At 37.5% G+C, this 26,350-nt stretch overlaps 1 protein-coding gene across 1 annotated transcript in view; it reads left to right on the forward strand.

Moving 5' to 3' along the window:
- The first annotated feature begins 521 nt into the window (after window positions 1-521).
- ESF1 (ESF1, nucleolar pre-rRNA processing protein, homolog (S. cerevisiae)) overlaps window positions 522-26,350 on the forward strand; it is a 32,307-nt gene continuing 6,478 nt past the window's right edge. Inside the window, exons 1-10 of the mRNA XM_009319559.1 lie at window positions 522-1,218; window positions 1,970-2,319; window positions 3,069-3,182; window positions 3,989-4,089; window positions 5,649-5,801; window positions 7,278-7,392; window positions 8,397-8,535; window positions 15,191-15,352; window positions 23,425-23,546; window positions 24,935-25,025. Of these exons, the coding sequence (XP_009317834.1) occupies window positions 522-1,218; window positions 1,970-2,319; window positions 3,069-3,182; window positions 3,989-4,089; window positions 5,649-5,801; window positions 7,278-7,392; window positions 8,397-8,535; window positions 15,191-15,352; window positions 23,425-23,546; window positions 24,935-25,025 (2,044 nt within the window). The remainder of the gene's footprint in view (window positions 1,219-1,969; window positions 2,320-3,068; window positions 3,183-3,988; window positions 4,090-5,648; window positions 5,802-7,277; window positions 7,393-8,396; window positions 8,536-15,190; window positions 15,353-23,424; window positions 23,547-24,934; window positions 25,026-26,350) is intronic.

Here is a 26,350-nt window from a genome sequence, read left to right on the forward strand (position 1 = left end):
GGGCAGCGGGCGCCTCGGGGAAGGCTCTGGTGCTGCCGGGCTGCTGCTGGGCCTCGGCCTGCGCCGGAGCTGCCGGTGGCGCCGGCCTGAGCTCGCCGAAGCACTCGTGCTCTTGTTGACTTCGTTCCCAGCTGGCGCTTTAAAATGCGGAATGCCTCAGTCCTGTGGGAAGTACGAGTCTGAGGCCTGGCTGACAGGGGAACTGTTCGAGGTCGCGTCCGGGACTGATAGGGGATCATTTAAGGCTGTATCTGCGGCCGGTATGGTCTTTATAGCTGTATATATCCGCTATCAGAGGAAGCTAAGATGTGTGGTCAAGACTGTGGTAACTACAGGATTATTTGTGAATCATTTAAATTGCCATATGTGCTTTTGGAAAGAACTTTCTAGGTATAGGTTAGAAATCTGACTTTGCTTAATTTTTTTTTTTTTTCAATTACGTATCTAAGTCTATGTTAATCAGTTGTTTTTTTTTTTAAATCAGAAGTGTGGTGGTTTTTTTTTTTTTCTCCATATTGTAGATGTCCAAGTCTTCAACAGCATCAAAAATGTCATCCCAGGAGGAAATACTGAGCGATGGGCGGTTTAGCTGCATTACGAGGGATCCCAGATTTTGGGAGATGCCCGAAAAACAACGTAAAATCAAGATTGACAAACGATTCCGAGCTATGTTTCATGACAAGAAGTTTAAGCTGAAATATACAGTGGATAAAAGAGGTCGCCCTGTTAACTATACTTCTACAGAGGACCTCAGGAAATTTTATGCCCTGTCAGAATCTGACTCTGATCTTTCAGAAAATGACAGTAAAGAACATACAGAAAAGAAAATAAAGAAAAAAAAAGCGAAATCTAAAAGAGAAGCAGATTCTCCAAAACTACTTGCCGATGGTCTCCCTAGGGAGGAGAGCAAAATAAACAAACAAGGGGCGGACCAAACATGTGAAGCGGTGACAAAACGAGATGACCTTAAAAATGAGGGACAAAAAATTTCATCTAAATTCAACTTGAAAGAGGACTGTAAGAAAACTGCAACAGAAACTGATTGCTCTCAGGGAAGCAAGGGCCTTTTACACGAAGGGGAAAATAAGCAAGGAGATGCGTCAGGAGGAGGATCAGTTTCAACTGAAAACAAGCAAAAGTCTTCACAACGAAGCGGTACTAAATCGGTTAAAACTCCCGGGAGGGACCATACCCTAGCAGGAAAGATAAAAGAATCAGGTTAGTTGTTCAAATAACAAGTAGAACTCGGCTGTGTTTACTTGGATGTTGTTGCTTTTGTTTTATCCACGGCAGATCTTTGGCAAGATCAGTCGTGAAATAGCTGACTGACTCGGATTCAGTGTTGCTGAAGAATAGGAGTTGGTCAGCTCTTTATAGAATCAGTGCTGGTTCTTCAGTAAGATTGTGAACATCCATGTCCTTTTAATTGCTGGAGCTGAAATTGTTGGTTAGTTAGAAAAGTAAAATGTATAGTAGCGTATACACGACTGTATTTATCAAACTGAATAGCAAATATAAGGTCTGAGACCATGAAGGCTTCAGCATATCAACGCTTGTTGGCTGAAAGCTTAAGGATGGCAGCATCAAGCCATTAATATTAGAGGGCATTAGAGAGAACAGGTTACTTGAAAAACTTTCCTTATATTGCTTGTGCATGTGTATAGCCTACATTATTGAAATCTAATTTCTACCTGTTGATTATATACATATAAATAGACTAACAGAATAATATTTCATTGGAGTTTGAGGTTGTGGGCTTAAAGAGCGATTAGATTAGACTAGACAAGCTGAAGAGGCGATACTGATGATTTATGTTGTTTGCACTTCCCTGATGTAATTTGTTCCTGCATCGTTACACATTTCAGGGGTTCTGTAAATCTGTATGAAGAAAACCTGAGGTTTTTTCCTCTTTGTAAAGGATCGTATGTAATTCCAACATAAAAATAGATGTCTAATACTTATCTTTCAGTGACTGTATGCACAGACACCTGTGATCGAAGTGACATTAGTAAAAGCCAATTAGAGGAAGAAATTTCTGCAAGTGATGGTTCTGAGTATGCAGAATCGGAAGAAGAGGAGCCAGAAGATGACGGGGAAACGGGCGAGGAAGAGGAGCCAGAAGATGACGGGGAAACGGGCGAAGAAGATAGCGATTCAGAAGATGATGAAGAAAGCGATAGTGGGCCTGATCTAGCTAGAGGCATAGGGAACATTGAAACGAGCTCAGAGGATGAGGATTTAAATGAACTATTTCCAAAGGAGCCAGAGATAGAGCATTCGTGGCGTGAGCTGGATAAAGATGCCCCTCGTGGAGATGAGGTAACACTACTTTGCATGTGAAAAGTTGCTACATGAAAAACTCGGAAATGTACAGTTACGAGTTCATTATAGACCTTCATCTATGAAACAGTTTGTGAAAGTATTTTTCATAAAGGTTTTTCAGCCTTTTAGTTACGGAATGCAAGTGATGATGAAACTGGCTGAGAATGAGAGACTCGCAATTTTCACTGGTGTCTCCCCTTCCCTCTAAGCGGAGGCTTACCTATAGATAGATAAGCTATCTGTAAGTGAAAGAACAGAGTTGAGCTTTTCAGAAATTCCAGAATTTAAATAGTACTGCTTTGGTTCACTACTGGGTTTGAAATCATTAGACAATGAAGTAGGACCTTAAAACTGAGCACAATTAGTGTATAAGAAATCGCAGTACTCTAGTGCTGTTATAATACTGTGATACTAGTTGCTATTGTGACTAACCATATGATGATAACAAAATCCTAAGTGCTGATGTTGTAACTGCACTCCTAAATCTGTGGTCGGTGCAGTCCATTCTGTGGTGCTTCACTATATATGTCCTTTTTATCTGCTCCAGTGGTGGCTGCTTCTGACCTTCGCTAGCTTAAGTGATACAAACTCTTGAGGAAAATGCTTCTTTTATTTTTTTTCAGCAGAGTTGTTGCTGACTTCAATTTTTACCAAGGGTAGTTGCTAGAGAATTGTGTAGTCCCCATAGCAGTCAAGAATGAAACCTGTGAACTTTATGTCCTTTTTTTTTTTTCCTCTCTGTTCAGATTACAAGCAGATTGGCAGTTTGTAATATGGATTGGGATAGGTTGAAGGCTAAGGATTTGCTGGCTCTGTTTAATTCTTTCACGCCCAAAGGAGGAACAGTATTTTCTGTTAAGGTAAGACCTGGTTTCTAACAGGACTACTGGCTTTTACTGTGGGGGGGAAGACTACAAAATGAGAACAAAGTAAGACAGTTCTGTGAAGAACCAAAAGAGAGATTAACATGATAAATGAGAAACTGTCTTGCAATTTAACTTTCTGTGTTAGAAATAAACGTGCTGCTTTTCAGCAACGGGCATGTATTTGGTAGAGTTAGATCCTGAAGCTGTTAACTTCTCATGTTTATGAGGTTGGCTCTACGTGCTGTTTTTCTGAGACTAATAGTGAAGTTCTCAAAGTCTAGTAGGGGGAGACTACATTTCCTTGGCTAGTTTAATTTTCAGTGGTCTTTATGGTAGATAACACAACCTTAAATCTGGCTATTTCTAAATGCTTTCCAACCCCTTTTTACCATTGCACAATGCTTCTTGTTTTTCACCACTTTTGAGTTATTAATAAACTGGTTGAATTCTGGTGAGTTAAGTCGTGTTTTTCCATTTTTAGTGTCCGCCTCCAGCTTTCTGAGAAATGTTAGTCAAATACCCCTTTCTGAAAAGGGCCGCAGTGAAATGAACGAAGTCAGGGTACCTGTTGTTCTTCATCTGCCTCAAAATATTCTCATTCCTAACAGGCAGTTTGTTTATTCTACTGTCTTTTCTGTAAATTAAAATTAAGAGAGTATTAAAGTTTATGGAATTGAGCCCTTTACTGATTTTTGATAAAAAACATAAAGTCTGAAAGGCTTGGTGAGATATTTTTTCTTAGTTGGTGTACATTATGCCATTACAGTTAAAAATTTATTTTTGCATTGTTGTATACGTAGATTTATCCTTCGGAGTTTGGAAAAGAGAGATTGAAAGAGGAAGAACAAAAAGGACCTGTGGAACTATTCGATCTTCCAGAGAATACCACAGAGAATGACGGGTATTAACTTTGTCTTCAAATGAGAGATACAATATGTCTAATTCTCAGTGAAAATCCCGATCAACTCCTCTTTCCAAAAGTTCATGTGTGGAAGTATCCTGTGGACGCCTTAATTTTATAGCTCTTTCAAGGGATGTTTTACAACTGGCCCTGTTCATTGTCCGTGCATTGAGTGAATGCATTACTGTGAAACTTGAGAAGATCTGCTTGTTGATAAGTGAATTCAAAAATTTTATTATGTAGCTCACTGGAATAATAAATGGAGCAAATGTGTGGAGAGCTTAACACAGCATTTCTTCTCTACAAATTGCCATTCACGCAGTAAACTCCCTTTGTTGCTTACCGTCAAAATTTTTATCTGCGTAATCAACAGGGACCTTAACTTAGGCTGAGAATTCCCAGATTGAGATTTCTTGAATGCCACCAGCAGCAGCCCTGGCTTACTAGGCTGAGCTAATCAGGCCTACCATTGTCCAGGCTTCTTCAGGCATGTCTTTTGGGTTTTTTTCCTTTTGTTCTGCTTGAAAAGTCTTGTCTGTATGGAACTTGAGAGGTTTTGCTTTTATATTTTTCCAGAATTTCCAGATGTTTGGCAGCCTGACTGGGACGGCTTTTGTATAATACATCCCGCTGGACTGCCCTGTATTTGGAAAATCTGGATGCTTCTAAAATAAGTGCAGATCCCTTTGAAGAAAGTCTCTAGTGCATCAGGGAAGTGTACGATGAACTTACAGTGCATTCTGGAGTCAGCTTCACTGTGTGCATCAAGGTGCACCCTGAAGCGTTAGATTCACTGCTCAGTGGGCTCTAGAGCATCTGGAATACAACAAACGGAAATCCAGATACCACGGGGATACCTTTGTGATACCTGTGCACGTGCCCTTCAGATTCACGGGACGGGACCTCAGCCCTGCGGTCTCTCTCCTGCATCCTTCCACCAATTCATCCACTTCTCAATCTCTTTTCTGCTTTTCTTTTTCTCCTGCTGTCATCTTCTGTGACCCTACCACCACCTGTGCTACCCAAGTTAGTATCCTGATTCCTTTCCTCACACATGCCGCTTTCTTACTTATCACTCCTACACTGCCTCTCTCTAGCATGAGGATCTGCAATTCTGTCCCTACGGTCTCCCACCTTCTCTTACGTTCTTAATGCGTACCCTTACTTATGTATGAACATCCTTTTCATCAGCCTTGTTAAGAGCCAGATTAACTGCAAGCAACTTGATAGGAACATTTAAACGCTACTTTCTGTGGCCTGCACAGAGACATACAGAGGTGCTACTGTATGCCCTGCACAGGGGCTCTAACCTTACAATGCCTGTGGGAAGCAGAGTCAGATACAGAAAGTGTACACTTAATAAAACTGTGTGAATTAGTCTTTTTACTTGAGTAAAACTGCATAGATACTGATGGAACTTCATGCTGTTTAACATCTTATCTTATAATAAGGTTAGGAGAGTGTTTGAATGGTGCATGTTTTTAATGAATTAAAATATGTTGCAAAGGAAAAGTTATTAAAGCCAGCTCACTTGATTGTCGTGTTTCCCACTTTTGCAGACTTTATAGGGAAAAACTGCGGGAGTATCAATTTAAGCGACTGAAATACTTCTATGCAGTTGTAGAATGTGATTCTCCTGAAACAGCCAATAAAATTTATGAGGAATGCGATGGACTGGAATTTGAAAGTAGCTGTTCTTTTATAGACCTGAGGTAACTCCAGTGGTGACTTTTTTACATGTTGGGCCGGGGAGGGAGGATTAAAGCTAATTGAAAATAATTTGGAGTAAACTATATTGTCTTTATTCTGTAACCAAAATGAGATATGTAAATAAGTCAGGCATCCAGTGAGTTGTTAGGTTTCCCTTTGATGCTTTTTTCCTCTTTTTGAGCATTTTTACTGGAATATGGAAAGTTTGAGAGGATCTCTGCATAGAGAGATTATTCTCAGAGAAGTCAGGTAAAATGTTCTGGTTGTATCTTCAACCTTTTGGTACAATTAAGTAAAGTGGTAGGATTTAGAAAACAAAACAACATACTGCTGCTTTTTTTTTTTTTTCCCTTTTTCTTTTCTTTTCCTGAGGGTCCAGAAGTGGCTGTTTTTCTGGATTGCTTACCACAGGGCAAGCCTATTGCTGCTGTTGTCATGAAGCTGCAATAGATTACTATGCTAGCCCCTATGAATGAGCTGGAAGCCCTGATATTTCAAAAGTCACGTTTGGGAAAGAAAGAATTTTAAATTATAGTTGTGCTTTATTGTTAGTATTTCCTTTTGTTACAAAAAAGCCTTCTAGTCTGAGCAGAAGTTACTAAATCATAATGAGTTTTGACAGAAGCTGGCTTCATCTGCTGGGGACCGTGTTACGGGCACTCTTGGAAATCAGTGAAAGAGAATTTTTTTGCTTTGAATCATTTTCTAGAGGAACCTAGTTAATTTGCTTTGAACCATTTTGGAGAAGATGATCTCTGCCAAATGAACTTGTAACTTTTCATGCTTTTAAACACAGAGAGAGAATGTTTTACAACAGACACAGCTGTTTAAAATTCTCCAATGCTTTTCCTAATCTTCTACTTTCTTAAATTTCAATGTTGAATAGTATTCATCAGATTACATTTGCAATGATTTAAAAAAAAAAAAGCCCAAGTAATTTCTGATGTAGTGTACAAAGGGTTGTTTTTTATCTAACAACTTCCGTCGTTACACGTGACTACGGTCTTTTTAACTTTTTTTTTTCCTAATAATTGTAATGTTAAAGATGCACCAGGCTTTCCTAAAATGTTTTGAATTTTTTTGTTTATCTGTTTCCAAATTCTATTTTATTCACTTTTTTCTTTAGAATTTTTAATATTAAAAGCTTTCTGAAAAGATGATTCTTAAAACAAACAAAAACACCCAAAAAACCACCCCTGACCCTGCTAATACCAGACTGAAAGTTGTTTAGTTTAGTTCCCCGACATGGTGGTGTTATACATCGAAAACCTGTGGAATAGTTGTGCAGAAGCCAGACAGTTAATCTTGCATGTGTGGAGTACTTGTCCATTTCTTTTGTTTCCTTTTCAGACCTACCAACTCTTTATTTTAGCAAATTCTTTTGTGCTGATGTACCATACTCACTAAAAGCTTAGACTGTTTATACTATGAAATTTCCTAGTGTATTTGAATAATAACATGTTTTATTTGCCTTTAAGATTTATTCCAGATAACGTTACATTTGATGATAAGCCAAAAGATGCAGCCTCAGAAGTGAACGTAGCTGTATATAAGCCAAAGTACTTCACATCTGCTGCTATGGGAACATCAAAGGTATCTTTACAATGTTTTTGTAACGTTTTTCTTATTTAGTTTTATTGTCAGCTTATAAATTATGTAAGTAGTGGGGAAAAGATTCCTGATTATCTTCACCATTTCAAAATAAAGACATCAAACACATTAAAAGACATAAGCATGTTACGGAGCCACAAGTTGCAACCCCATAAATAAGCTCGAGTTCTGGATTTTAAGAGAGATTCGGCTTCTTTGTTACAAATTAAATACTACATTTTGACCTCATTATAACTCTATTATGAGTTGCAGATGGAATTACTTTGTTATTCACAGTTAAATCTCCTAATTGGCCTAAAATGGGTATTTGTGTGTAGCTCAACAAGAGCCTTTTTGGTGGTAGTGCCAAGCTTAAACAGTTGCATCCCCTCCTTGTAGCTATTCGTTCCTACTGTCTTATGTGACAGTCAAAATTTCCATTTGGCCATGAACTGAACCGGATTGGACAAGTGATTATTTGAGAAATAAGTAACTTCTGCTGGATTATTTTTCAGTCAGATCTGTTTCACCTTCCGGTTGAGGGTGCATTCGAATGACCGAATATTTTTCCATAGACAACATTGCGTTTGTTCGTCCCCATTGCAATCCATGCGCGATTCCAGGAATGAAGTGCTGCTGGAAGAGGAAAGGGGAGGAGTTGGTGGCTGCTTCAACACCAGTATCAGCTGCCACAAAGGAAATTTGGCTTGCAGAGATTTTGTGTTGTGTGACCTGCTGTTACAGAACCCTTCAGTGGCTGAGGAGACTTCTTCATTTTTTCATGTAGTTAAAACTCCTTGAAACTCATTGTAGAACAAATTCCAAAAAGTTGTAATTAAATTTATTTTAGTAAAAGGTTATTATAGCTAATTGTTGTAGAGAACATTACTAACGGGTTTACATTGCTTCTTAAATGGAAGGTATCAAATAATTTTCCCTCAAAAGACAGAGTTACAATGTCCAATTTTAGTGTTTCAGCTTCTGTAAGTGGCATTCTTATTTTTAAGGTAGATATCACATGGGATGAGACAGATCATGAACGAGTAATGTCACTTAGCAGAACTTTTAAAAAAGAGGAACTTCTTGACATGGATTTTCAAGCTTATTTGGCTTCGTCTAGTGAAGAAGAGGAAGAACAGCAGCAAGGTACTTACGTTAATAAATGTTGTCCACAAAGTCATTGGCTGCAGTATTTTGAACACAAGTTATTTAAATATGTAAATTCCATATCTTTAGAAAATGCTTTGAATGTCATCTTTTACAGGCACAATATTACACTCGTTACATAAAAGCTGTGGTCAGGTTCTACTATGAAAATAACCTACAGTTCCTCCAGAGCTAAAAATCTCCGAAAGTGGCATATACTTACTTTTTGTGTGTGTGGCCTAAAGGTGGAGGGAAATTGGTGGTGAGCACTTTGGTATTTTTTATTCACTCTTTTCAATTAGGAAATAAATGCACTGATGACAGAACATTGACAGACTGAAGATGCTAAAAATTTTTTTGAAAAGATTCATGTTAGGCATGTTAACATGGAAGCTGTGGAGTTCTTTAAATTTACTGAAACTTTTTTCTTTATTTCTTTTTTTTGTTTCTTTGAGGTAAGTACACTTTTCCAGTGTTGTTTATACATGATAAGAAAACACGTGCAAGTTTTTAAAATGGTATCTCTAAAGCCACAGTTGAGATTCATTATGCAAACCTGATTCTGTTTCTCCAAATAAATAATATCACTCGTACGATCCCAAAATTACTACATTCTTTTTGAAGACTAAGTACGTTAGCTGAATTTGGAGTTACAGCTTACTTAGAAGATTCGTTAGTGAGAGTTTGACTTAAGTATTATCACCCTAGCTTTAAAACAGCGTTCTGGTTTTCATTTCTGTACTGCAAAATCTCTTTACCTGGTGTAATTAATGTTTGATTAAGCCAAGTATAATGATTATAATTCGAGTGATTTCAAGTAGCGAGATCACAGGTGATCTAAATCATGGCATATTTTCTTTATTGCCGATATGATAAATCTGTTAAAGGAAAGTTGCTTTTCATCCTACATTTGAATGATTTATGTAGAGAATGTGGTAGCTATTCTGTTCATTCAGTGCTGAATGAAGATCTGCTGCCTTTCTGTGAAGTCTGAGTAACACTGATCAAACATTACCAAATGGTAGGTGATTAGGAGTTACCCTAATGTTTGAGCCCCTGAATAGCTGCTTTCTGAATAGGAGCTTGCACCTCTGAGTGTAAAATAATTTTCTCCCCCCTTCTTTTTTTTTTTTTTTTTTTTTTTTGACTCCTACCCCTCTCTTTCTTTTTTTCAGGGTACCTTAACATTTCTTTGTCAAGTGTGGCAATACCTACTTTAATCTCTTCATTTCTGAGATAAAATTATTTTCAATAGAACTGGAGGTGCTTCCTTTTCAGAGAAAAAAACCTAGTTTGAAATGTGAAGTGGTTAATGACTAAATGAATTAGGTTACAATACTCACTGTGGAAATCTATTTATAGGTTAATACAGTGTTTTGTCCTCTTCGTGGTGCTCTATACGCATACTAAAGTCTCTGCAGGGTAAGGAGATACTGAAGAAGCTGCCCTAAGACTGTGCTTGTTGGAATGGCCTAGACAGGGCATTGAATGCACTCCAGACCTTAGAAGGTCCTGAGGGAGATGTAGATTGTACAGAGCTTCTTCAGTCCAGCAGTAGCTCTTCTTGGGTAACCGAGGGAGTGCGAATGGCAGTGGAGAAAAGCTGTGCTATGGGCCTTTCGGTACTCCTAAGCTATAGGTCTTATATAGTGAGGGGAAAAGTAAGCAGCAGAACATATTTAAGGGAACTTTAGAGTGTAGTAGTAACGTCTTTCAAATGCTTTTTGATTCACGTAACTTCTTAAGAATCTAAAGAGAATGTCATCTAACTTCGTAAGGTACATAAATCTCTGTATGGTGGACCAACATGTAAATTCCTGAATTACCTTGCTTGTTTCCACTCTAAAATTCCATCTGCTCTTAATTAATAATATATATAGCCTATATTACAAGGCAAAGAAAATGTCATGAAGCCTTAATCAGGTCTTTCAAACAGATGTTAAAATTGTTTTATACTGTATTAAAGCGGGTTGTTGCAATCAGAGATGAGTTTGGAGCTTGCAAAAGAACATTATGGATTTTTCTGGTCATAGAGTTGGGAAATCTTCTGGCAGCAAACTCAGCTTGGCAATATCTTGGCAGGGTTAATGTCCATTGGTTTCTCGTCTTACATAAAAACGCACTTATAAACTGCACCTCTGTGAGCTTTAGTTTCTCTAGTAATGCTTAGTAAAGTATCTAAATGGGAGCAGTAGATGCAGAGGAAAGCATTTCCATCCTCTCATTATGTACAAGACTACCTCTGTGTTAAAGAACAGCATCTGTAATAGGGTGATGATGAAAGCAAACATCTAGAAGTGAGCAACACTTCAGAAATTTTCAAAAGTAAACTTCCGTTGCTGGGAAGGAAGAGAAATTGACCTTAAGTAATCTTATCACACTAACAAATTTTAAACCTGGAAATGTCTAGATTCTAATGATGTTTTGAAAAGTAAGTTATTAATAGAGGAATTATGTTGCCATGTCTTTAACACGTTCCTGACCTCTTATCCATTCAGTTATGTGATACAAGACAGGATTCCATCTAGCAGAATTATGTGGCGCTATGCACAAATGGGAAAAATCAATGTCAGCTGCTTGAATGGAAATGCAGAAGTGTGATAAGAAGGAAAAAAATGTCCTGGACCTTTATTCATATTCTTTTACCTTATTAAAATGTTTTATTTATGAACAGTTTTTTGCTGGCCTGTTCTAATCTGGTTTTTATGGAATTTTTCAACTTAAAATGTGTGTGTCATGAATGTTAGTATTACTATTACACAACAGTTTTGTAACATCAAGTATTTCAGTGACCTGGTATGTTGTGGTTCATAGCATGATGTATATCTCCTTTACATTGCTTCTGAATTTTCTGTTACTTGGATGCGTTTGTTCCAGTTAGGAAGCGTTTGTGGTGTGCATCAAATCCGGCCCATAATTGCTGTTTTGACCGTGAGCACCAGTGGCTTAGCGTATGGCATTTTAAATGATGCTTCAAATTAAGCATTATGGGGTTTATGCCTAAGCTTTTGTTTTGTTTTTTTTATCTCTGCAAGAGCAACATCTGTTCTGCTTTGCACAGCCACACAGAATACCTGAATAGACTATATGACAAAATACTTTTATCAGTGTATTTTTAATTAGCTGTTCCTGATAGTATAATCATAGAATATCCTGAGTTGGAAGGGATCCACAAGGATCATTGAGTCCAAGTCCTGACTCCACACAGGGCAACCTAAAAGTTAAACCATATATCTAAGAGTTGTCCAAACACTTCTTGAACGCCGACAGGCTTGTAGGGAACTCTGTGTAGAGCCCTGCTCTCCACAATAGGAGTTTGAGCAGGGAGCACAGTCTCTTGTGGTACTGGGCTTCCAATACAAGACTCTGCAAAGACAGTAGATGTTTTGTTTTGTGCTGCTGCGCCAATGCCGGAGGTGCACAAGCGTAGAGAAAGAAAATGTCGTTGTTGGGAAGGAGGAGTTGCTGGGTAGAGTTTTACTTTTTTTTAATAATGCTGCTGATCTTATTTTTAGTGCTTAAATAAAATCAGACTATTTATTAAATCTTTTTACAATTTTGAAATCTATTTGGCACAATAACTCTGACTACATATATAAACTTAGATGCATCTTTAACATTTTATCACATGACAGTACAGTCCTTGCTGTCTTAAAAATGAACAGTATTCATATGTGTTTATATTTGCTAGAACTATTATGGAAGGCTAAGGAATGGAAGGTGACAGAAGTAGAACATGCAATTATTTAATATTGTCCCTGAATCCGATGGGTATTTATAAAATGCATTGAACAGAATATTATTTGGGTTGGCTTCTGTCCCTGGTTCCTGTGTAGCTTCTTTGGACACTCTCAGGCATTACTGCTGCTTCGACAGTAGCAAGGATTTGAATTTTTAGAATATTTCTATTGGGTTAGTTTCGGCATATTGCTAAAATATTTCCTAAGGAATTAGCCAGACTTGTGTGGAATTTCATGGGACAGAATAGAAATACCACAACCTGGTTATTTTCTTTCCATGTAGCATCAGGAGCTTGATACAACTGATGCACGTGGTGAAGACTTTTCCAAAGCATGTTTGCAGGAGCTTTTGTGTCGGGCTGGTTTGTTGTTTAATAAAAACCAAAAGGTGCTTGGAAGGCCAGGAACAAAGGTCATCTCAGCTTTCCTTCCAGAAAGTTCATACAAGCTGTTGGAGGTGTCCAGTAACTTAGAATTGAAGAACACATCTGTGTGTGCTTTTGCAGGCCAGCGTGTCCCTAGTCAGAAATGACTAGACAGAGGCCAGGTCTGACTGCAGGCATGTTAATCTTGGCTTACATCTGACTGGCTCAGAAGCGTGGCTCTAGGAATGTCCAGTCACCTCTCATGCGCAGCCAGGTGCTTAAAGGCTGCAAAAAAAGCCAGAATGTAATGCTTACTATTCCTTTATCGTTACCTGTCTGTTTGAATTCTCTTCTTCCAGTACCTGTCTTCTCCCTGAAAAATATATTACAAAAAGATGTCCACTGAGATACTCTTTGCATAAGCTTATTTTGATTACTTTGAATTCTAAATTTGTCCTTTTTTTATTATCATTTGGATGAACTAATGGGATTTGCACAGCTTCTTGTTCAGACTGTGCTGAGAATGTGGGAAAGTGGGGTTAAAACCCAAAGTGTTTGTCACTATTTTCTGGCTCAAGACTAAGGTCAATGCATTCAATTTTTCATATCATGCTGTAGTACAATGCAATAACCTCTACCTCAGACTTGCTTCTTGCTGGCTGGAATGTAGAGCTTTTTATTTTTCATTCTGCAGGTCTACATGCATTGTAGGGGGTTGTTTTGTGTCTGTCTGAATTTGAGTAACTACCCTGGATAGAATTGAGGCGTTTAGTGCATTTTTATGGTATGGCCATCAGCATCCAGAGCAGTAGCTGAATTTTCTGGTGTGCCACTACATCATGAGGGGGAACTTTATCTTTCCATCTTTAAAAGAAACTCAGCTTTGCAGCAGACCTCTTGTCAAATGTTGTGTCTGCTATAATTTTTCTACTCTCTTTACTTTTGTAAAGATACAAACTATTGTATTGGAATGTTTCTGACCTGCCTCAGGATTTTAACTTTTTTCTTCTTAATTCTTCTAGCACTTCTGTTACTACTCTCCTTTGAAAACATTAAGAATATACTTGTATTTTATACTGTACACTTCATCAGCTTTTGCCTTTTTTTCCTTCACAGGTTAAGCTTTTTTCTCTTAATTATATTTCTCTTGCAGTGCAGCTGTTAATGCGCCAGAACTTATTGGTTTGTGTGTTGTGTTCAAGGAGTCTTTGAACAAGCTATTGGCAGAAAGCACTACTGCCTTAATATCCATCAGAAAGTGGTTCCTCGTGTTGTGCAATACAGCGTGATACTTGAAAGCTAGTGACAAGGTTATTTGAACTCTGAACAAACTTTGAGAACATACTCAGCTCATTTTCCTTTCTTACAGCTGTTGTCAAGTGTTCTTTATTTGCTTACAGAATGAAAGCTTGAGGGTTTTTGAACATTTGACAAAAGAAATGCATGTTTTTTCTAAATTAGAAAGTATGACAATATGCATTGCCACTTAAATTTCTCCTAGCAAAATTAGCAAAAACAGTCCAGTAGCCCTTACTTATCCAGTTCCCATCCAGTATAGCTTTACTTCTCGTTTCACGTGACACCAGGAAGAAGAAACAACAAAATGGCTTATTTTCTTCTCAGTCTTCAAAACCAAATGCCTTTTGCTTGGTGCGTGAGCAGATGCTTTCCTCTTGGGAGATCCCAGCTACTGATGAGGAAAGTGGAAAAGCAGCTGCAGTTAACTGAACACTAAAGATTTCTGCTTCTAGCCAACAACCATCTGCTCGCGGTGATGGGATGCGGAAGAGAACAACAGTGTCACACCTAAGTTTTAGCCAAAGACCAGAGTCACTCTGTGTTAACTTGCAGCTGCAGTCTGTCTTTTTAGACACCAGTTATGCTGTCCATGCTACTTGGTACCATAGGAAACATGGCTTTACTGCTGAACTAGAGAAAAAGAAAAAAGGAGCTTGCCCCAAACCTAGTTTTCTACAGTTCAGGGAGCTGCCGCATCTTAAAAGCCTGTTCTCTGAAACATTTTTTTAAAAGCTTATTGTAAGTCACATTGTAATTGTGTTTTTCTGGGGGGAAAGAAAAGGGGACACACATCTCTTTCCATCTTGTTTCATTTGTTAATTCAGCAAGTCACTGAAGATTAAGGCATTGAATAATTGTCCCTGTTGCAGAATCTTGCAAGGTTTATTTGTTAAAATACAGCACTCTAGTTTAAAAATGCTTTACACAACTATTTTTTGGGATTTAGGTACTACTCTGCTGTAAGGGACTCTGAAACTAATAATTAATTTAAAAATGCAGTAAAGGATGCCGTGCCCGATTGGTGATTTCCTTTGCTGGAGAAATTTTCTTTTGTCTTTTCAGGTATTATTCTTATTTCATCGAAGTATGGGGATTCTAAAACTGGTTACTCTTTGGGGGAATAATAGATGAAAATATTTTAGATTGTTTTGTTAGAAACAATGTGTGTGCCTTAGGTGTGTTCCCTAATCGTTAACTTCAGTTGATCGCTTTCTTGAGGCTGTCTGCAATAGCTTTACTCTCTCTTTCTAGGTGGTGATGTAGCTCATGAAATGGAAGATGACAAACCCAGGAAAAGCCAAAAAGATGATGAAGAGCAAATCGCCAAGTACAGAGAACTTTTGCAAAGTATCCAAGAAAAAGAGAAAAAACAGGAAGAAAAGGATATAGGAATGGAGATTAAATGGGTTCCAGGTAAGCTTTTTTTTTTTCCTTTTACTAACTTGGAGGATATGCACTATTGGCCTGCTAATAGGGATATAGTGTAAGGTGTCGGATTTGTAGTAGTAGAAACTGACCTTTTTTCCCCCATAAATTGAAATCCAAATGGATTACAATGAGAGAAAGAAAAGAAACAATAGGACTGAACTCAGTTCCTCAGCTGTAAGCTTCTCTCCGTAGCTTATTTTTTTGCTAGGTTTTTTTGTGCTTGCTTTTTCATTCATCACTTTATAGATTTTCTTGAATAGAATTCATGTGTTTGGCATAGAGTTATAAAATGTACCTACACTTTTTAAAAATCAAAACCAGTATGATTTGGAAACATAGCATAAAATTAGAGGAGAATGGTTTTTAAATCTGGCTTGCATAATGCTGAAGATTTGGGGGAACAGAGAAGGGAGAAACCTGACCTTCCAGTGAGACTGCTCTGTGGGAAAGCAAGCTACCAGGAAGAAATCCCAGCTACCAAGGGATATTTAGTTGTATTTAGTGACATACACTTGTGACATTTTCATCTGGAGATTAAAAACGATAACTTCACCATATAGCATCCCAGCAGAACTCATCCTGAGATCTGAAAACCAATGTCTGGGTTTTTTTTCCTTTATGATGAAAAGACAGACTGATATTATTAATTTTTTTTTAATATTTTGTTTATGGGTGTGTGCTTTCCCTGAGATGTAATGGGCCAGTTTAACAACTCGCTACATCCACAAAGGGAAGGATTTTCACTGTGGCCTCTCCTTGATCCTGGCCCAGAGCTCATTCTGACCGCCTGTACCAGCCCTGGCACTTGTTAGATTTCTTTCCAAGCTTAATTTCCTGTGCTAAAATGGCAGAACTACTCTGGAAAAGAAGAAAAAATCTGGATCTTTTCCACTGAGTTAGCGAGTCAGATGGGCAAATGGAAGCATTTGGTGAATGCTCAGAGGGTTGAATTATGCGGTCTGAAGACTATGGAGGTGTGACAGCACCTTTTTGGAGGCAGCAAGGTGCTGTATTGACTCAGTAGGTGTAGGACTGCGGGCTATGTAGGGACACAGCCTGATCTGTTACTGTAAATGCTGAGACCAGAGACATACTAGAATCCAGCCACTTCACCGCCGATGTGTTAATTCCAGCTAGGAATGCATATCTAATTATATGATTTACACTAATATTATTCTGAAGTCACTCAGGTAACTTCTGTTGAATATAAATGCTCCCTTTTTAAATCTTGTTCTGGTCTGTACTGATTCACTGAAATTGATTGAACTGAATGGAATAGTTTTACTCCTAGTTCTTGATAAGATCTGTATTTGAAAGTATACACTGGCATTAAAAATAGTTGTGTGTTTTCAGTCGTGCTTATATAATTCCAACCATTTCTGGCATAAATTCTCCCAAAACTTTTTAAAAAAAGCATGTATCATGGCACGATAGGACAAGTGCTTGCGAACCCAGCTGTACCGTCATGTTTTACTTCATCTGTCCACAGTGTGTCAGTATTTGCATTCTTTATGTTGCTCGCTTTAGTAGCTTTAATTCCTCGTGTCACAGAGCATTCAAGGCAAATGAGTTTTCATACAGAGGTAGCTATTATAAGATTTTTACAAAGATTTGTTGTTGCCACCTTTCAGACTGAGGGTGGAAACTACAGTCAAAACAATTGCTGCCAGGAATGTGTTCTGTATTTATATAGGCCAGGCATTGTTTAAACAGGGTTAAAAGCTACCATCTTTTGTGTTGGTTTGGAAAACACATTTGGGGGGTTTTTTTTGTTTGTTATACAGTCTGTCTTCTGAACAATCCTGCAAATTGTATGAATGAAGTTCTGTAAATTTAAAAAAGTCTAAGCAATGTAACGTGGTGACATAGTTAGGAATCTAGAGCAAAACACTTACTGGAGGAGATGGAAAATTGTTTTAAGATAGACTAAAGGAAACTCTCTTTAGTCTCTCTTGCACAGGGAGAGCAAGAAGTTTTCTGAAAGACTCTGTCTTTTAAAACTGTGCCTTGCATGTTACAAGTAAATTATATTAACATTTAGGAACTGTAGTAGAGATGGAATCCGGTTCCCTAATACATGGGCTCCCTGTTTCTTTGCAACTGAACTTGACTAGAAAATCAGATTTGTTCTGTATTAGATCTAGTCCAACCCCTTCCTTACTGCACCTTCTTGCGGGGCTCCTAGGAATTTTGCTATATCCTCATCTCTTTTGAGGGAGGGATGGAAAAAAAACCCCACAAAACAAACAAAAACCCCTCTATTCTGATAAATATGACTGACTTTGTCTGGAGTCAGTAGGATGTCTGTGCACTGGGTCAGATTTGTTCATATAATGATGGGTTGAATGCGCATGTGTGCACAATGAAGTTTACATTGGTAGTTTATAGTATTTGATGTCAGTTTAGCAACTGTGATTTTGCAGTATATGTTAGTGTTTCCTCATGTTTTACCCTGAAGAAGTTGGAGTATTATCAAAGAGCAGAGGTTCTGGAAATCACAGAAGCGTTCACTTGCCTTTGCTAGGTAGGCTACTCACCTCCATGAAGTCAGTCAATACCGCTACTAGCTATTAGCCCCTGGAATATGGTTTTGGCCAAAACAAAAGTCCTAAAAGCGAAGACAAGTGTCTTAACTTTGCTTTCAAGTCTAATGTATGGGAACACTTTAGCAGTTACTGATTTCAGGCAGCATTTGGAGAGGAGGTCCTGCACACCTGAAAGGGAGATTTTTTTTATTTATTTTATTTTATTTTTTACGGTGGAGCATAGTCAGCACATGCTGAACTGTAGTTTATAGCTCTGGCAATATATACGCGGTTGAGGCTGTGCTTTCTTAGGGGAGAGAAGTACATTAGTTACTATGTTATTTTTTTCTTGAACAAATGTGCTTATTTAAATTCCAAAACAATTTAATTATGCTCAGTTGGAGCATTCTGGGAATTCAAAAATAGTTTTTGTTATAATCTCTTAAGACTCCTTAATTTTTTCAGAACTAGTTTATGTCCGTTGAAATATTTTTATTATCAAGGTCTGCCTTAATCTGCTTGACTTATTGCAAAATCTTTTCCTGCCCAAATGTTTAATATACAAAGAGTTACAACAGTTAAACCTAGGAAGCTTTTCAATTGAAAGGCAGAGATTTGAATTAATTTAAAAATTTGAGTTTTGGCACAAATATTTACACATGGTTATAGAAAGCATACTTTGTGAATGATTCAGTTATTCTTGAATCATAATAGTTTTAAATAAACCACAGTGCCAGCAAAAATAAATTAAATGTAGTTCCAACTCTCTTTGGTCTGTTTCTTTTAGGCACAGTGTTATATTTAAGCATCCATCTGTTTTCTTAATCATATCTGATTTGAGCAACGATTACTATGCATCCTTATCCAGCTCCCAAAGCTCCCTTTAGAAGGTGAAGAGGGAGAAGACCACAACTGCATTTCTTGATGATATTCAGCCAGTTTTTATACAGTTTTTTTTTTTTTTTAATTGGACTTAAAAATTCTTCCTTTGGGAAGAATGAAATGTAAATATTTAGCTAGGCTTAAAGGAAAATTTAAGATTTGTTTTCATCAGAAGTAGAATAGCGGGCAATCATGTCTCTGTAAAGTGCATAGTAAACCTCAACTGTATGTTGTTATAGATTATATGGAGCACAAAAATGTCCATACAGAGCATATACGAGCATAGATATCTCAATCTATATCATTGCTTAGCGTGTCCTCTGACCGAGGCAGTCAAAGCTCTTGCAGCACGAAGCAGTGTGTGCTCAGCTGCGCATGGGCTCAGCACTAGTTCTTCACACTTGACAGCTGCTCAGTGTGGTGGGTTTTTTCAGGCAGTTAATACTAGGTTAGGAAAACTGTCTTGACTTAAGGTGTCTTATCTTCGGGGGTGACAAATTCTAATGTTATCAGAATATTCCTGTCTGCCATTCCTTTTAGCTACCTGCAACAAGGTGTTTCTTTTTTCTGGTAAGACTTTACATGCAAGATGAACTTGCTTGTTTAGATTTTCTGAGAATAGAGAAGTATCTTCTTAGCTTCTAATAATTGTGACAGTTGTATGCTGTTCAACTTCCAAAAGTTTTCAAAACTAAGTGTTTAGAGAAGTAAAAATTCCGGCCTGCCCACCCTCCCTCACTCTCCCACCAGTGTGAGAAGCAATATACTTGGATTTGTTGTAGTATTTATCACACTTTTAATCCTTTAGCTCAGGTATGATTTAGTTGTATGCTAATACAGATGACCTTTTCCCCCTCTTTTCTTGGCCTTTATTTGTGAAGATTAAATAAAACTAGTGTGATTCATTTATTTAAAAAAAAATTGATAAGGGTATAAATTAGCCTTTTCTACAACCAGTTAATAATTCTGCCTAAAGTAGACAATTCCTTTCCCCTTCTGCAATCAAAAGCCTTTTGACCACTTAAATACACTCCTATTCTCGGGAAGTGGTCTGGACAGTAGTTTCTAAGCCATTCTAATCTGTGGAGAAACTAATGCCTTTCATCAGACTGCCAAATACCACAAGAAAGGGCTGTATTTTCCTCCAAGTCTTTCTGCGCCAGATGGATCAAATGATTCCATTTTCCAGGCAAATAAATCAGAAATCTTGTAACCTCCTTCGAGATTTTGGGTCTCTTTTTCTGGAGACGTGACATATATTTTTGAATCCAGTATTTACTGTCTTTAGAGAGAATCTGCAAGGTTGCTCCCTGACCGGTAATTTTTTTCCACAAAAGTACTGCAAAATAATATCCAAAGCAATAGCTGTTCAATTTCTGGGAAGCTGATGACTCTGCTTTCATTGACTTTGGAAATGAAGAGGTGTGCAGTTGGAAATAACTAAATAATTGTTCTTGTTGTATGAGAGGGTTTCTTAGTGGCACGTTTTTAGTGAACGTATACGATAGCCTTCCTTTATTGTGGCTTTGCATTTGTTTGCTGGTTTAGTACCCAATTTTTGTGGTGGTAACAGTTTGCCACTTACTGTGAATTCTGGCTTCTTTCCAGCATAGTGGAAGGATACTTTATCTCCCCCCCCCCCCCCTTTCCTTCCCATAAGGCATGGTTTAATACGATTTTAGATCTTGTCCACACTTCGTGTTTCAGACATGTTGTAACCAGCTCTCTAGCCTTTGAAATATTTTTGGAGTGTAGACAAGCGCAAGAACAGGAATTGGTGTTTGCAGTTTTTCAGAAAAATGTTCTGCCTGCTTTTCTGAGGATGGGTAGAACTGTCCATGAAGGCTGCCCATTTTTTCCATTATGAACTCTGTTTTCAGTTCCTCGTTACTGAGGAGAGCTGGAAGGAATGATGAGGAGTGGGGACTGGCTGACTGAGAAACCTGGGAGTTGGGAGAAAGAATGGGATCTAGTCTAGGACATCTGGAGACATCCGAGTATGATTTCTGAGCAATAAAACTGGTATGAGGGGTGGAAGAGTAAGATTTGGTTAGGTGAGGGCTGGACTGGGATGGGAAGAAAGGGAAGAAAGACAAATAGAACGTAGAACTGAGGAAGAGATGGCAAATATCAGACTTGGAGGGGGAAGCAGAAACATGATTCCCACATACTCCCAAGATCTATCGGTCATGTCATAAAAGAGGATGTTAACTATAGGATATCTGACTCATTTCTTCCAGAAGTTTAAAAAAAAAAAGTGTGTAGCGAATGAAACAAGGAATTGCAGGTAGGAGAAAAATACTTCATTGCTCAGGCTGTTACCTCCTGCCAGGGAAGTGGATTCTGTCTTTCTGCCACTGAATTCTGCTCCAGTGTGTTGCACGGCAAGTCAGTCAATCTCTTTACATCATGAAGTTTTGTTTTGGCAAGTGCCTGTCTTGTGAAGAAGGGGCTGAAAGTGTATAAGCTGCATCTGAAGTCAGTAGTTGTCCTCATAACATGCAAGTGCTGTGTGATGTAAAGACTTTTGAAAAAGCATTCCTGAAGTGTGTGGAATTTTTCACTGAAAAATGAAGATTGCTTTTAAATTCACTGCTTATTCTAGATTTAAATATTCTAGATGTAAAATGGGGATGCTTCAGTTATTTGATGGCTTCCTTCTTAAGCTGATGTTCTTGCACCATTGAATACTGTAATGATACACATAGAAAACTCCATTCTGTTTCTAGACTAGGGTTCAATTATGGTTGGTAATTTTGCTATACATTATTATGTTCAGTAACTTAGCTATATGTTGAATGGTAACACAAAATACTGAGTAGCTACATGTTCACGATCTATAGATCAAACAGTTAAGGCCCTCTGGAAAGGGTAAAATGTGATCATGTGATGAGAAACTATCAGAATGCATATTTACAAAAAGGCTAAATTAAAGATTAGGACATACTTGTGCATGCAGCTTCAAGTGCTAGGCATTGAAACAGTGGCAGTCTGGGCTAATTTGTGGAATTTAATGTAAACCTAATTAACGCATCCAAACTTAACTGTCTGATCTTGTTATGCGAGAATTATTTAGAACCAGGTATGTTGCACTTCTATGGGGTTTACTTTTCTAGGACCCTCGGAAAACGGTCATGCTCTGAAAGTAAAGAGGAAACTTCCTGCAGCAAAGCATTTAGCCACCTTTCCCAACCGTTGACAGGTCAGGAAACACAAACTTGAGGGCTTCTCTTACGCCATACCCGTAACAAAGGGATGCAGAAGAGATGCAGATCTGAGTTAATGGTCTAATAGTTACAGTTCCTCACTGAATCTGGTGAGAGAATGGTACTCTTCTCCTGCCGTCTTTCAGTTCACATAGCTGCTAAGTACAAAAATTACTTTTGGTAATTTGGTGTGCTAACCAAGGAAGAGGATTGTTTATTTCTCTTGCTGCTGCCTTTTTTTTTTATCTTGAGTTACTACAATTTGAACTGGTAATCAGTGATAACAGAAAACATTCTTTCAAATATTTTTTTCTGTTTCTTTGAGAGGCTGATATGTTTCAAGCAGTCTATGCCCTTAATCTCTGCTTCTTGTTAACAAAGATTTAAAAAAAAAAAAAAAAAAAGTACTGTTTACCTTAAGCATTGAGTCTGAACCTACGTTTACTGTCATACCGGGCGTGTACCATTTTTTTAATTTTAGATAGTTTTCTGTTGTTAAAGCAGACTGGTACTAAGTAGCTTTAAAAGGCTAGATGACTTGAAAAGAACTTGTTTAATTTAACTTAACGCATGTCATGTTATGACATTTATGCATAATGCAAGAAATTATTTGGGGTTTTTATTTACATTTTTCTGTGCTTTCTAGCTGCGGATTTATTTTTACTTTAAATTTACTCAAATAATAGCTTATTGTTCTCTTTTACAATGATGGATGGAAAATATGCTGGTGGTCAGAGATACTGCAGCATTGTCATAGTATTATCACAGAGGCCAAGTTTCAGCAACGGAGATGCTATATATAGCAACTTTATCATGTGAGCGAGGCATACTGGTACAGCAACAACCAGATAATATCTCTCTGGGAAACAGAGAGCACCAGCTGTTGAGGTTCAAGCCAGCTGTGAGATGACCCTATATTCTGATAGCGATTTAACATTTCAGAATCGTTGTCTAGTCATTTCATCTTTTGTATTTTGTTTTGCCGTGCACAAAAAATGGGAACAACTGGACTGTATTTGAAGCGTTTTTGTGAATCTTAACTAATTGTAGCAAGGTACATTAAATATGAGGGCTCTGTATATGTCTGTTGTTGTTATTTTTATTGTCTTACTCATCCTTAAAAAGTGGCATCTGTAGACTGTACAGTCTAATGTCTGGAGAGGAGACTTTGCTGAGGAATAGCAAGAGTGTTGGGAATCGGGTATCACATAAGCAAGCTCTTCTTCTGACTCATGTACAATTTATTACAGAAGGAATGTTTTATTTGGAAAAACACATCCTGTAAAGTGATCTTATTTATAAAGATGTTGTTTTAAGCAATATTTGTGTTGTTTTCACAGAGCTGTTAAAGAAAAACTAGATTATTCTTTTACAAAGGAGAAAATGATTTAAAAAGAAAATTCAGATTCATCTCATTTCTTTAACTTACTATTTTTTGTTCTAGGCCTCAAAGAAACTGCTGAAGAAATGGTCAAAAGCAGGTTGGAAGGAAAGGATAACCTAACTCCATGGCAAAAATATCTAGAGAAGAAGAAAGAAAAAAGAATTCTTAAAAAAAAGAGAAAGGTAATGTTTGCATTGGCCACTTGGAGGAGAGTTGTTGGTTGTTTGTTTTCTTAAGTTGCTGTTCCTGTTTGTTTTGGATAAACTAAATTAAAAAATTGTATAGCTTCCAGTACTATTTTAAGGTTAGAATGTGCAGTGGTCACTTGTGGAAAGGCCAAGAATGCCTCATCAAACTTAGAGAGCAAAAAGATATTCAGGATACTACTGATCATACATCTGCTTACACAAAATTTCATTTATCTACTTGTGTTGTTTTAAAGAGAAATGCGTCATAATGACAGTTGGTTTTTAATTTACATTTTTGAATGCATTAGGAAGGGTCTTTTTGCTACTGTATGCATATCGGTTCAAAGTTGTTATGCTAATGATAATTGTAGTTTTGGAAATTTTTGGCCTAAAATAATACAGACGAGTTTCCCGAAGCTGTAACGGCAAAGAATTAATAGCCACAAAGAACTATTCAGATTTCAAACTGCAAGAGCAAATTTGGTAAATAATTCTGTGTGTGAATAACAAAATGGTCCTATAGTAACGTTGAAAATTGCTGTTGCTTCATCTTTCCACACGCAGAAAGTAATTGTGAAGTAACTGACTCCTGTGGCAGTAATGTGCAGAAACAGGCAGATAAATGAAATGTTTGTGCGTGTGCTAGGAAAAAAAGCATGCGGCATACAGAATCTAGCTTCCCGAAATTCTTAAATTACTCTGACTATAATTCAAGTTGCAGACTAATGTTTTTAAGAGTAACCTCTACAACTTGAGTTACGCTGTGCATTCCAGTTAGCTTTAACTGGCATTTGATGAGTAACTTCTTAAACCTTACAGAAGATAAGTGCTCTGAATAGAGTAAGTAGCACCGTTAGGTAGTAGAGCAACTTTTGCTAGCATAATATTCTTGTTCAGGCTGATAAATTAAGTCAAGGGGCAAGGTGTACAACATAATACTTCCAGTAATAAAATTTGCTCTTTTAAATCCAAACTCAGTCTTTTTGAATTTTGGAGCACAAAATGAAGCTCCTTGCTCAAGTATTTCCCCAAGCAGAGCTTTTGTGGAATATAAAGTAAGGACATAACAATGCTGTGATCCTGTAATCTGTTGGTATGGTTAGCTAACGCATCACAGTTTGTGGGTAGATCTAATAAAGATCCTTGGAATATGTAAATAGCCCTTCTTCAGGTACACAAAAAGCTTTCAATCTGTGGAACAGATTTTAAATTGTTGATTTGTCTTTACTAGCAATTTTTAGTATATTCTAGTTTTATGATGTTCAGCATACAATATTTCAGTTTTCATGTTCATAGTTACTGACAGAAGGAACATCTAATTCCAATGAAACTTTAGTAGTTGTTTATATGTTGGTTGAAATAATGTTTGCGCTTTATTACAGGCTACTGCTGAGAGAGAACTGAGTGAAGATGAACTTCCATCTGATGTTGATCTCAACGACCCATATTTTGCCGAAGAATTTGAGAAAACAGGTGGGTCAAGAGGGGTGACTTCTGGAATAAATCTGCCCTTTCTTTAAATAATGAACTTTAGAAACGAAGTTGAGCTAGAGTAAATGCAGAGATGGCATGTTCAGAATGAAATAAAATAGGTGTCATTTGCCTAAAATTGCAGGTGCTGGTCTTGTAAAATGATGCATATTGTGATGTGTGGAATAGTAGGGAACATTGTTCTCTTAGCTTTCACCAGAGACTGTTATTTAGCCAGTTTCTGGCGATGGCTGTTAGAACGAAGCTGATCATCTGCTCCCCTAAATATTCCAGAGAAGAGAACTTCATTGCCTTCAGAGCCTGTTTGCTTTTATATAGGAGGAGCCCGATATGTATGGGTCCCTTTGGAGTTCAGGTCAATTACATAAACGTCAAATATTTTTGCATCATAAACAAAGTTGTCTTTCAGAAGAACTGCATTTTCTTTTCTCTTAGTCTGACACACGTTTTTACTAGTGTACTCTGGCTGCCTAGAAACCTAAATAGTGAAATGTAATATTTTAGGAAATAACTTGTCCAGTTCCGATTTTTAGGATACTTTTTTTACAAGCTTTTTAGTCTGATGTTTTAAGTTAGCTTTTGCTGTGGTAACAGCAAATTGATTTTGAGTATGGTTTTGCTGGTTAAAATTTTAAGGTAGGGATGATGAACAAGTGTGAGTTCCTGGCTTTCCGTGATTTTGGGAGCCAAAACCTGAGGCTGGCTTCCACTATTGTATATTAAAAGAAGAAAAAAAGAAAGGAAAACAAGAAAAAGAAGTAAGAAAACAAATGAACGAACAAAAAGAAGATAGCAACAGATTTACAAATATCACCAGTCTGTTGTTTTGGTTGGGTTTTTTTGAGTATAGTAGTGCAGATCCAAGTTCCATTTAAAAAGAGTAAATTAGTTTTAATTCGATACCAGCCAGCATAGGCTTCTGTCCCGATTGTCTGAAGTTTATATTAGGAGAAAGTAAATAATTAAAAAACAAAACCTGGACAACTTTGTGTCTTAATGTGTTTATGTATATGTCTTAATAGTCTGAAGTGCAGAACAGTAGGGTGAGTCCTATCCACGTTTTATAGAAAATACCACAATTTCAGGTGTCATGCGGTGCTGTTCTCTGCCGTGCTTTCCAGGTGAGTTGTGTATAGGTTATTTCAGAACTCATTGTAAAGATGCCATTCCTTCCACTGCTTTTTTTCTCTTATTTTTCTTTAATAACAAGATCATGTAAGTACTTTCATACTGATGTGTGATGTTTCAACGTTCTATGTGAAATCTCTGAAAAAATGTTTTCTTCTGCATTATGTAAAACGTTCTTT

This window comes from Pygoscelis adeliae, unplaced genomic scaffold (assembly GCF_000699105.1).
Source record: "Pygoscelis adeliae isolate BGI_AS28 unplaced genomic scaffold, ASM69910v1 Scaffold122, whole genome shotgun sequence".
Lineage (NCBI taxonomy): Eukaryota > Metazoa > Chordata > Aves > Sphenisciformes > Spheniscidae > Pygoscelis > Pygoscelis adeliae.